The 12,295-nt window shown below is 43.0% G+C and overlaps 1 protein-coding gene across 28 annotated transcripts in view; it reads left to right on the top strand.

Moving 5' to 3' along the window:
• EPB41L3 (erythrocyte membrane protein band 4.1 like 3) overlaps positions 1-12,295 on the top strand; it is a 240,242-nt gene that overhangs the window by 198,137 nt on the left and 29,810 nt on the right. For 24 of the 28 annotated variants that reach the window (XM_027526373.1, XM_027526369.1, XM_027526359.1 and 21 more), the window contains exons 9-12: positions 142-294; positions 6,113-6,210; positions 7,208-7,383; positions 11,661-11,881. In XM_027526373.1, coding sequence (XP_027382174.1) covers positions 142-294; positions 6,113-6,210; positions 7,208-7,383; positions 11,661-11,881 — 648 coding nt within the window. The remainder of the gene's footprint in view (positions 1-141; positions 295-6,112; positions 6,211-7,207; positions 7,384-11,660; positions 11,882-12,295) is intronic. The other 4 variants (XM_027526360.1, XM_027526380.1, XM_027526383.1 and 1 more) reach the window with 1 other exon arrangement.

Below are 12,295 nucleotides of genomic sequence, written 5' to 3'. Positions count from 1 at the left end.
TCTGTTATCATTCACTGATCTCTTTATTCTTGTGCCATGTATCACATGATGCAATTGCATTTAATTTAAAATATACTTTGATACCTGATAAGCCTAGGACTCCTTCATTACCATTCCTTGTTTCTCGCTGCTGTTTTTCAGGATTCTGAAGGAGTCGACATCATGTTAGGAGTGTGTGCAAGTGGTTTGTTGATATATCGTGACCGACTTCGCATCAACAGATTTGCTTGGCCAAAGGTTCTAAAAATTTCATACAAACGGAACAACTTTTACATTAAGATCCGGCCAGGAGAGGTAAGTAGACCCCAATTTGCATGTACGTTGGGAAGAAAGTTACCAAAGAACCAACAGAACATTTTTCTAAATTTTTTTTAGTAGAAATTTACCTGGTCAGCAGCTTTATTAGGATAACTTTGTGACAGTAGATAGTCAATAAAAGTATGTGATATAAATCTTTAAGAAGAGTTCAAAAATGAAAATTCATAATTACATAGTTATTTGCACCCATGGACTCTATTTGTGTGTTACCGTAGTGGCTCAGTGGTAAAGAAGCCGCCTGTCAATGCAGAAGTGGGTTCTATCCTGGGTCAGGAAGCTCCCCTGGAGAAGGAAATGGCAATCTACTCCAGTATTCTTACCTAGGAAACCCCATGTACAGAGGAGCCTGGCGGGCTACAGTCCACGGGGTCTCAAAGAGTCAGACGTGACTTAACGACTAAACAACAGCAACTCTATTTGTAAAATATTTAATAATAAAATAAAAAATAAAAGTTTGTGTATTTAATCCTAAACCAAGAGGTTTTAAGACTTTTCTGATAAGATTAATGAATGTGAAAGACAAAAAAATGATCAAACAGAAGTTTAAATCCCCTGCTCACATGTTTGGAACTTGGCAGGACATAGTGAGTTATAGCTAACTGCCTAAGAGAATTTATTGTAGGTTTGTCCAAAAAACAGTAGTGCATACAATCTTATCTTCCCTTTTTATTGTTTTGTTCTAATTTTTCCCCACTGCATACATTAATTGAATGATTTTTTCCTTTTGCATGTTTTAATGTAAAAGCAGGATTCATGAATAATGTTTTGTGTTTTTTTGTGCTGTGGTAGAAAAGAAACTTAGTTGCTAAACCTCTTTGTGAATAAAGAATAGATTTCTTCCCCATCTGTCCTGTTGTGCTGTCTCTGCATCCTCTTTGTCCTCCAAATCTGATAGCATCCTAAAGGGAATAACATAGAGGTAGTGTGCTTCAAAGTATAAGAAAGATTAGAGCAAGCAAAACTGGGTGTAAATTGTGCAAGTTCAGTAGCCTGATACATTTCTCCTCTTTTGTTTTTCAATCAGAAAGACTAATGAAAGAATCAGAATTGTTAACTAATCTTTGCTCCTTAGGCAGAAATATCCATGATTAACTACAGCCTCCTTAGTGGTTCCGTATCTATTTCTTGCCAACATTGTACTTGTTCGGTTGCTAAGTCATGTCTGACTCTTTGTGATCCCATGGACTGCAGCATACCAGGCTCCTCTGTCCTCCACTGTCTCTTGAAGTTTGCTCACATTCGTGTCCTTTGATGCCATCATGTCGGTGATGCCATCTAACAGTCTTACCCTCTGCCACACCCTTTTGCCTTCAGTCTTTCCAGCATCAGGGTCTTTTCCACATAATACATAGTAAATATCTGCTATTATCTCATAACAGATAATATATATGTCCAATTTCTAATTAAAGTAGTTAATATAATGGAAGTAGTCCAAGCCCTGATTTCAGCTCATCTAGCCTCTACATTTTCTGGTAGAGTATAGAATTACCTCCTGTCTTCGAAATCAACTTCTCCACGGGTGGAAAATGCAATTTCAAGCATCACTATATGGAGTATAATGGTTACAGTAGTTCATAATGCTATATTGTATATTTGAAATTGCTGGTAGAATAGATCTTAGAAGTTCTTATCATAAGAAAACAAGATTGTAACTCTGCAGTGATGGATAATTAATTTGCCTTATATGGTAGTCATTTCACAAAATGTCCAAATATCAAAACGTTATGTTGTACATCTGAAGCTAATATAATGTTATGTATCAGTTTTGTTCTCAAAAGTTTAAAGAATCAGACTATAAAGCAGGCAATTGTGTTTAATGTAAATATAGAGTCAAACTTGTATTTGAAGACTGAAATAATCTACAAGCTTTTCATACAAATACATGAAATTAAAGTAAGTTTTTATATTTCCTTAAGACTGCATGTTATGACCAAGATATATTTGATTTATGGAGCATTTATTAAGTGAGCATCTGTTTATTGCCAAGAACTGTGTTGGGCCAGCTTCCCAGGTGGTACTAGTGGCAAAGAACACGCCTGCCAATGCAGGAGACATAAGAGACTCTGGTTTGATCCCTGGGTCACGAAGATCCCCTGGAAGAGAGCATGGCAACCCACTCCAGTATTCTTGCCTGGAGCATCCCTTGGACAGAGGAGCCTGGTGGGCTACATTCCAAAGGGTTGCAAAGAGTCAGACACTACTGAAGTGTGAATATTCACAACCCTGAATATTCATTGGAAGGACTGATGCTGAAGCTGAAGCTCCAATACTTTGGCCACCTGATGTGAAGAGCCGACTCGTGGGAAAAGACCCTGATGCTGGGAAAGATTGAGGGCAGGAGAAGAAGGGGATGACAGAGATGATTGTATGGCATCACCGACTCAATGGACTCGAGATTGAGCAAACTCTGGGAGATGGTGGAGGACAGGGAAACCTGGTGTGCTGCAGTCCACGGGGTCGCAGAGAGTGGGACACAACTGAGTGACTGAACAATAACTGTGTTGGGCATTGAGAATAGAAAGATAAATGTGACCTTGTTCCTGTCCTGTAGGGAGTTTCTGTTTCGCAGAGAAACAGACTGAGACAGTTGGAATCACAGAGTCATGATCCAAGTGTGATAATATTCCATAGACGAGGAGTGAGTGTAGTGAGGGGCCAGAAGGGGAAGTCGGAGCAGTGCATCTGGAGACCACCATGAGCCGTGGGAGCTTTAAACTGGGATGTGACATACTCGGTGGATATTTTGGGATGAGATTCAGCAACTTAGTAATGTGATGTGATGGGACCTAAACTAGGGCAGAGGCTGTGGGAATAGACTGGAAAGAGCACATCTGAGAGAGGTTTCAGAGGCAGAGGCCGTGATCCTGCAGACAGGATGCAGGAAGGATTGAAGGAAGAAGAAGAGAGTCCAGGAAAATCAGAGGGCTTTGGGTTTGCATGAGAGGTTGATGGCGATGATATTATTAGATAAGAAAGAAAAGGGGGGAGAATTTCAGAAAAAAAGAAGATTGACATTTCTTTGCAACAGAGTTTTGGGTGATGGTGATCCTTGCGTAGTAAGAAATAAAAGATTTGAAGAGTGTCATCAACTGTATAATACATTTTATTCAAGGCCTTAGGCCTGGAAGAAATTACCAAAGAACAAGTAAGTCTTGTTCAATGAGGACAAGCGGGGGAAAGACCCTAAAACAAAAATTATGGGTAGTGCCACTTTTTCTTGGCCTTCTTGGCTAAGATGAAGTGTAGTACAGGGGCTTCCCTGGAGGCTCAGTGGTAAAGAATCTGCCTGCTAATGCAGGAGATACGAGAGACACAGGTTCAATCCCTGGGTGAGGAAGATCCCCTGGAGAAGGGCATGGCAACCCACTCCAGTATTCTTGCCTGGAGAATCCCATGGGCAGAGGAGCCTGGTGGGCTACAGTCCATGCGGTTGCAAAGAATCAGACACGACTGAACCACAGAGTGTGCGCACACGTGTGCGCATGCACGCACACACACACACACACACACACACACACACCACTTTTTAAGGGAGGGGTTGGCAGAAGAGGACCAGAGGCCGATGAAGAAAAGCATCCAGAGAAGAAAAGACTAGCCAGAAACAGTCATGGCTGATAAATAATGATGATGAGATGCAGTGACTCTGGTTCACCAGCAGTACCAAATGGGGCAGAGGAGCCTCTCAGATGGGAACAGAGAAGAGTGGGTTGAACTTCATAGGCAGGTCCTGTCGTGACAGTAAGAGCTCAGAAAGGAGTGAAGACTGGGCAGGTGGCAGCCAGGTGAGAAATGGGCTACAGAGGCTTCTCCTCCTGCCCCTCAGCCCTGACCCCGGCTCTGCAGAAACAAGCTCAGAGAACGTCCTCCCTGCCCTCACTTTTTACAACCATGTTTATAGGCTGAGCAGAAAGGGTGAGAAGGAATTACTGGTGACACAAAGGCTCCAAAGAAGTTGAAAGAAATGAATCCAAAGCCCAGAGAAAGATAAGCATTCAGAAAGTGCCGGCCCTCTCTCATCCTTGTGCTGAGGAGACTCTTCCTGTAAAACCCCCGCCCTCAGCATCACAGTGTGTGGTCCTTCAGCAGAGCGTGTGGTCCGTGTGAGATGCAGGATGAACACGTGGAAGATGGTTTAGTCGGGGTCCCTGGTCCTCTGGTCTGTCGGTTGACTGGGTCCACTAGGTGGGGTGAGTTCCCATGACCACCGCATGACCATCAGAGGGAGGGAGAATTTGGGGAAAGCAACTGCATTTACAGTCACCCATGATGTTCTCCCCATCTCCCCTGCCCAGTCCCTCTCAATGAACAAGGAAGAGAGGTCCAGCATATGAAAGCTCACATGCCTTGCACAGGACCCCTCCCTTGGTTCTTTGCCACGTAATTTCCTTTTGCTGCTGATTATACCGGTAGTCTGGTGGGTTTGAGCTCTTTGGGAAAGGCTTTACTGTTTAAGATGATTGCCCTCTGGTGGCCTGATGGATCCTATCTTCAGAAAATTTTTTAAAAATTACTGAGTATCTGCCATAATGATATGAAAATGTGTTACTCGGGAAATTAGCTATTTCACTTTGGAGTGAGTGTCATCTCAAGTCTACATACTGAAAAATATGAAAATACGTTCTCCCAATCCTTGATCTTGTGCAGTCGGGTCTTCTCATCCCAAGGTTCTGCATCTGTGGATGCAACCAATCATGGATCAGAAATATTCAGGGAAAAAAATTCCAGAAAATTCTGAAAAGCTAAAAATTTGAATTTGTTGCAACTATTTCCATAGCATTTTACATTGTACTTAAATTCTTCCCCTAGCATTTACATTATGTTAGGCATTATAAGTAATCTAGAGATGATTTAAAGTCTGTGGGAGGGTTGTGTATGTTATATGCATATACTAGGCTATCTATGTAAGAGATTTGAGCATCGATGGGTTTTGTTATCCAGGGCGGCCTGGGACTCATCCCCTTGGATCTTGAAGGACAAATGTAGATAGTGATGAGAGATGTTAGCATCTAACATGGTAATCCATGTTGTTGTTCAGTCACTCAGTTGTGTCTCTTTGAAACCCCATGGACTGTAGCACACTAGGCTTCCCTGTCCTTCACTGTCTCCCAGAGCTTGCTCAAACTCATGTCCATTGAGTCGGTGATACCATCCAACCATCTCATCCTCTGTTACCCCCTGCTCCTCCTGCCCTCAATCTTTCCCAGCATCAGGATCCTTTCCAATGAGTCATCTCCTCGCATCAGGTAGCCAGAGTATTGGAGCTTCAGCTTCAGCATCAGTCCTTCCAATGAACAAATAAAATCAGCAATATCTGATACCAAGTCATTGGATACATAGAATATATGCATATTTCTAGACCAGATACAAGGAGAGAATGTCATCCTGAGGCTGCTGTAGACTCTAAATGTTTTATTCATTTCTGTGTTCCAGCTGATGTCATGATGTCAGAGAGAAACCATGAACATTAGGTTTAAAAGATCAGGACAAATTGGTCTCTGGAAGGAATACAGATTCTGTCCTTTTCTGCGTTTAGTTTTCATAAGATTAATCCTTGTACATGCAACATTTACTACATGCGTAATGTGGTTGTCTGTACCTGCAGTGTTTTGAGATTGATATAAGAAGATTTTTTTTTAATGAATGAATGTGTGTAGCATGAAATCTGTATATAGCAATTGATTTAGGGAGTAGAGAAAAATTTATGGGTGGTATTTTTATTTTGTATGTTATTTGCTTTCATGTTATTTATGACTCCAAACTTCACTCTGCTCTCCAACATTTTTTTTTTATTTAGTTTGAACAATTTGAAAGCACCATCGGGTTTAAGCTGCCAAACCATCGAGCCGCCAAGCGTTTATGGAAAGTATGTGTAGAACACCATACATTTTTCAGGTGGGTGGAAATCACTTTGGTTTTGTCCTAAGGAAGTAGGGTGATTGGAATCACCTTACTGAAAAAGGTGGTTAGAAAGAATATGGCAGCAAAATTCTTTCTATCCTTCAAGTTTGTTGCCGTCAGATGCCTTGATAAATCCTAAAGATCTTCTGACTAAATTTGAAGGGTTTTCCTTCAACTGTCTTATAGTTACCTGTCTTATCACTCCCTTTATTATCTTTAGTGGCTTTCCCTATTTTTATAGGGTGTCTATTTCAGATGGCCAGTCCATTCCTTGCTATTTAAATAACTTTTTAATACCCTCAACTCCTCTGTTCACACACAGTAAAGTTGTCAGATTTGTGTCTACAAAATAACAAATTATCACCATTCACTGATACCACCTACTTAGTTGTTCACTGGATTTGTAGAACCACAGACCCTCTAGTTCCATGGGATGGTCAAGTTCACCTAATCCCAACTCTACCCCCATAGCATGTCTACAGCATCCCTTGTTGATACACACTGTGTGAATTGACTTCTTTTCTTACAAAATCAGATTCATTGAATTGCAGGTTGGCTATTAAACTTCTGGTGCACAGAGCACTTTTTACCTTTCAGAACAGAGTAAGAAAGCACTCTTGGGGCTTCCCTGGTGGCTCAGTGTTAAAGAATCCTCCTGCCAATGCAGGAGACACAATTGCGATCCCTGGTTCAGGAAGACCCCGCTTACCACAGAGCAAATGCACCGAGCCCATGCAGCACAACCATTGAACCTGTGCTCTAGAAGCTGGTAACCACAACTACTGAAGCCCGGGGGCCCCAGAGCCTATGAGAAGCCACCACAACGAGAAGCCCATGCACTGCAGCTAGAGAGTAGCCCCCGCTCCCCGCAACTAGACAAGAGCCCACACAGCAAGGATAACCCAGCACAGCCAAAATAAAGAAAAATAAGTTAGCATTCCTAATACTTAGCTTAATAGTCTTTCTGATGTTTTTCCTTTAATCTTTGTAGACTGTTGTTACCAGAAGCGCCTCCAAAGAAGTTCCTCACCTTGGGTTCCAAGTTCCGGTACAGTGGCAGGACACAGGCCCAGACCAGAAGAGCCAGCGCGCTGATAGACCGTCCAGCCCCGTACTTCGAGCGCTCGTCCAGCAAACGTTATACCATGTCCCGCAGCTTGGATGGAGGTAGGTGCCGCTCGTAAGGACTGCTGGTGGCCACCAAGTAGTGTGAGACCATCGTGAGCCTTTGATGGATATCATTGCTCTGGGATAGTATGGAATGAAAAGCACTTGTTGGTCTTCGATCAAATGGAAAATTTTAACTAACCCGTAACCTCAAAAAAATCTTTAGGGACTTCCGCTGGCAATTCAGCGGTTAAGATTTCATGCTTCCACACAGCAGGCATGGATTCTATCCCTAATCAGGGAACTAAGTTCCCACATGACACATGGCATGGGCAAAAAAAAAGGTGCCTTTGTGAGTCTGATGTCTGCTGTGCTGTGCTTAGTCGCTCAGTCGTGTCCGACTCTTTGCGACCCCAGGGACTGTAGTCCACCAGACTCCACTGTCCATGGGGATTCTCCAGGCCAGGATACTGGAGTGGGTTGCCATTCCCATCTCCAGGGGAATCTTCCCAACCCAGGCATCAAACCCAGGTCTCCCACATTGCAGGCGGATTCTTTACCACCTGAGCCACCAGGGAAGCCATGGTAGGTTTATGTAAAATCACACAAAAGAATGGTACTTGGAGAATGAGGCAGCTTTCATAAGTTGGCACCCTGAATTTGGAGAAGGATGCTCTTATTCTTCAGTATAGGAATCACATACTTTTACATCATTTGCTTCTCTCACCAGCAGATCTTAAATGATTATCAGGTTTATTTTAGATCATTTGGTTCAGAAAGAAAACTGCATTAAATGTATCTCTTGTTCCTTTAGAAATGTCAGCAGTGAAATGTGACTTTTATCTGTCAGTGAATAATAGCTTATAGGAAGGATGACATTCAAATAACAGTGAAGGGCTCCAAGTGACCTCCTCCTGGTTTATATTAATCACTCCAGCAGATGGGCTGGGAGGGTGGCTGTAAACATTCTCCACCTTTAAGTCAGGTGTGAGTATGATGGGGAGAGAATCACTCAATCACTTAAGTAACATTTTTAAGGCATAAAAGGGAGTATTCAGCAAGTTTCTGCGTCATGGGGCAGTTTTCTGTGGCCATGTAGAGTTACACACTGGTGTGCTTTTCTGCTCTAAGACATTGCAGCTAAAGTCAGAATATCTGTATCCTCAGAAGTGAAATCCACAGAGCAGAGGCCGAATATAATCGCTGTGCCACATACAGCGTTTTGTGTCAGGGAGTTGAGCATCCAGTTTTTGGTTGTCCTCAGAGGTCCTGGAACCATCCCCTCCAGACTCCATGGGATGACTGTGAGGCTTGACTTAGGCCCCAGGCCTCTGTCTCCTAACCCAGAGCTCCTGGACATGAGATGTGTTATAGGGACCTTGTCCTGGACATACAAAGTGATGTTTCTAGCATGAGTATATGATTTTAATAATAAGCAAGAGCATAAATAGAATCAAAAGTTATTATTACAGATGCCTGGGATCACCTCCCCCTTGACCTTCTCTGCCTTCAGCTCACTGTAGAGTCTCAGTCCTTCCTTCCCTTTCACCAAGCCCTGATGTGACTGTTGGGGTGACATACTCCCCAAATTTCTTGACTTAAAAGGCTATATTGCATTGATGTTGTTAGAAATCCTGATTCTGACTGCAGAAGGAGATACAAATATGAATGAGGTGAGATAAAGAATCCTATAATGCTTTATCTGAATATATCTGTCCATGGAATTCTCCAGGCCAGAATACTAGAGTGGGTAGCCTTTCCCTTCTCCAGGGGATCATCCCAACTTAGGGATCAAACCCAGGTCTCCTGCATTGCAGGTGGATTCTTTACCAGCTGAGCCATAAGGGAAGCCCAAGAATACTGGAGTGGGTAGCCTATCCCTTCTCCAGCGGATCTTCCCAACCCAGGAATCGAACCAGGGTCTCCTGCATTGCAGGCAGATTCTTTACCAACTGAGCTATCAGGAAGCCCAACAACATGAAGTCATAATTTATAACTCTTGATTCTTGGCTCCAGCCGCTGAAGGGGCTAAGAAGCCGTGATATCCAACAGTACTGAGCACACTGAGTGCCTACATTGTACTTTCCTGGTGACTCCCCTGCCCCCGCCACCATGTTCTGTGCGTATGCTTGTGTGGATATAGAGAAAGTTAGGAAAATACATACCAAAGAGTTTGCAGTGACAGTGGAATAAGGAGGGTGGGGCAGTGGGCAGACTGAAGAAAAGAAGAGAAAGCCTCTGTAAATTGACTTGCTGCCATGACCAAGAGCTCCTTTTGCAGTTTGCAGATTCTAATGACGTGAAAACAATGCACATAAAATGAAAAACGAATTGTCCCAGTGGAGTACTTTATACAAAGTTTATAGAAATTTTTAAAAAGTTTATAGAGGGAGTCAAACCTGTGTTATTAGCGCCCTGTTCTTCTTATGAGTTCTGTTAGTGAAGTGGGAAGAACGCTCAGCTGGTGTAGATAAATCCAGACCCGTTCCCGGTACGGCAGTGGGTGAGTGGCTGACCATCTCCAGGTCCCAGGTTTAGGCGCCATCTGTAAGGTGGCATCATGGCCACCTCTGGCAGGGTTGTCGCAAAGAGTGAATAAGACGCTGGTGAAAGCAGTCTTATTCCAGATGTGACCCTGAGACCTCAGCAGGCATATTAAGAGTCATTCTTTAGGCTCTTGTGAGCGGGCCTAGGAAGGTCAGTTACCTTTCCCTACCTTCTACAAGAGTGTTCCATTTTTAGAATCTCTGAGAACCAAGCTTTTGGGAAACACAGTTTACTAGGACTGTTCGAAGCTGAATTAAGTTCTTTGAAAGTTCACATCCGCAGTGGCACCTTCTCTCCGTATCGTCTCATCTGCTCTTCTTTAAAGCATCTGTGTAAACTGGTGTGTGTTCTTTAAGTCAGTGTTGGAGGAGCTCATGTAGAATCACAGCTTTTTGCCCTGAATGTCCTTCACGTGGTTCTGTGATGTGAACCCAAGGGGACACATTTGCTGTGAATGCTGTTTTCCTTGGGACCCTCTGTGCGATGGTGATTGCTGAGAAGACAGAAGCCAACTGTGAAACCAGTGTACTAACTCCGTGCTGTGTCTCTCTCCCCCGCCCCAAAGTGACGCTAGTGTGTGTTGTCCCACTCTCTGGGGTCCTGCCGGTTCTCGTATGTTTTCTATGCTGCTGTGTCGGGGACCATGGCTGCATGTTGGAATAGCTGCTGCTTTTTGCAAGGTTGCATCTTCTATGAGAAAAGCCTAACAAGCCTTTTTAGGAAACTGTCTCATACAAGCTTTTTTGTCACTAGATGGAGATGTAAAATATCTTAGTGAAGGTATTTTAGTGAAATGGTTTACTATTCAAAGGAGTTCAGAGTTTTTTTTCTTAAACTCCCAAAAATATGAAAGCAGATTAAATTTTGCCTGTGATTTGAAAAGTAACCTTTCTAAATTTTAGTAAATTTTATGATACCTAAACCCTAAAAGAATGAGTAACAAATTTCAAAAAATTTAATTAAATCAGGTATCTCTTTCACTAAGACATTTTAGCTGGGAGGAAGGGCTGGGTCTTACATCTCTTACATTTGCATGCTTTGCAGTTGCATGAATTACATTAGCAGTGTTTGTCTTCCTTTCCCCAAATACCAGAGATGAATGAATGTATGCACATTGTGGCAGTCTTTTTAAAACGCAGTAAAAATTAAAACATTTCTGCACTTCAGTTGAGCAGAGCTGCCATCCGAATTGTATCATCCCTGCTGAGATGGCTGCTTTTCAGTATAACTTAGGTAGCTTTTATATTGTAGGAGAGAGAGACTTTTCAACCACTAATAACAATAGTAGTAGTAGCAATAGCAATAACACTACAAAAAAATTCAGTGCTCCTCAACGACTGGCACTTCCAAAGATGTGCTTAAAGTCAAGTGTAGGAGGGCAGTCATCTGCTGTTAGTTGTGGAACTTGCCTCCGAGTGCTGCTGCCCAGCTGGTTGACTCTGTGGGTAAGTGGCTCAGCAGTCACTCATTGCTCCCCGGTTTCCACTCACATCCACCCTCACACACATCCTTACCAGAGAGCCTGCGAGTGGATGAACACTGTGCTGGTGGCTTCAAGAGATGAGCATGGAAATCACGCTTAGACGCAGTTACAGGTGACAGAAATATGAAACTGCGTTGTTGCTTAGATGAGAGTAACTGCAAGGCTGATGTGTCTTTTGAAGAGAAACCTGGTGCTTTACGGGGTTTTTTGCTTTTTTTTCCCCCTGTAATAGGACAATGGGTGGCGTCCATCCTTCTTCTGACTTAACTATCTCAGACTTTATTTCTCCAATTGTATCTGCTTTTAGCGTCAGTGAATGAAAACCATGAAATATACATGAAGGATTCTGTGTCTGCTGCAGAGGTTGGTACTGGCCAGTACATCACCACAAAGGGCATGTCTCAGACCAACTTGATCACCACTGTGACTCCGGAGAAAAAGGCTGAGGAGGAGCGGGACGAGGAGGAGGACAGACGGAAAAAGGCCGAGGAAGCCACGCCGGTTGCTGCCGTCCGGCACGAGGGAAAGGTACATCTCCCCTCTGCCTCCCAGGGCGCCTGCAGATTCTAAAGAACTCCTGAATGGTGCTGAGAATGTGAAGCAGGAATGTGTACATAAGACTTAGGCTGACTCATAGCTCAGCGTTAGTCACATTCATACTATCAGTCTTTATTATTTCTTCTGTCCACAGTTTTCCTCTGAAAGATCCCTTTTTTAACTTTTTGAAACTGCTTATTGAACGACTTAGGTGCTACGTAAGACTTTCAACAGCTGTCCTGTCTGTAGATCTTAAAAATACTTTTGGCGGCATATTAACCCATTTATTTGTGTTTGGGCTTAAAATTCAGAATTGCCGCTAAAGCTGTTTTCTTTGTTTCTGGCCCCATTCTCCTACCCAAGGGCTGTGTATTTATCTAGATGTACGGTATTGACTTTGCCATA

The sequence above is a fragment of the Bos indicus x Bos taurus genome, chromosome 24, assembly GCF_003369695.1.
Source record: "Bos indicus x Bos taurus breed Angus x Brahman F1 hybrid chromosome 24, Bos_hybrid_MaternalHap_v2.0, whole genome shotgun sequence".
Lineage (NCBI taxonomy): Eukaryota > Metazoa > Chordata > Mammalia > Artiodactyla > Bovidae > Bos > Bos indicus x Bos taurus.
The sequence above is the reverse complement of the archived record's forward strand: the minus strand, read 5'-3'. Positions and strand labels throughout refer to the sequence as shown.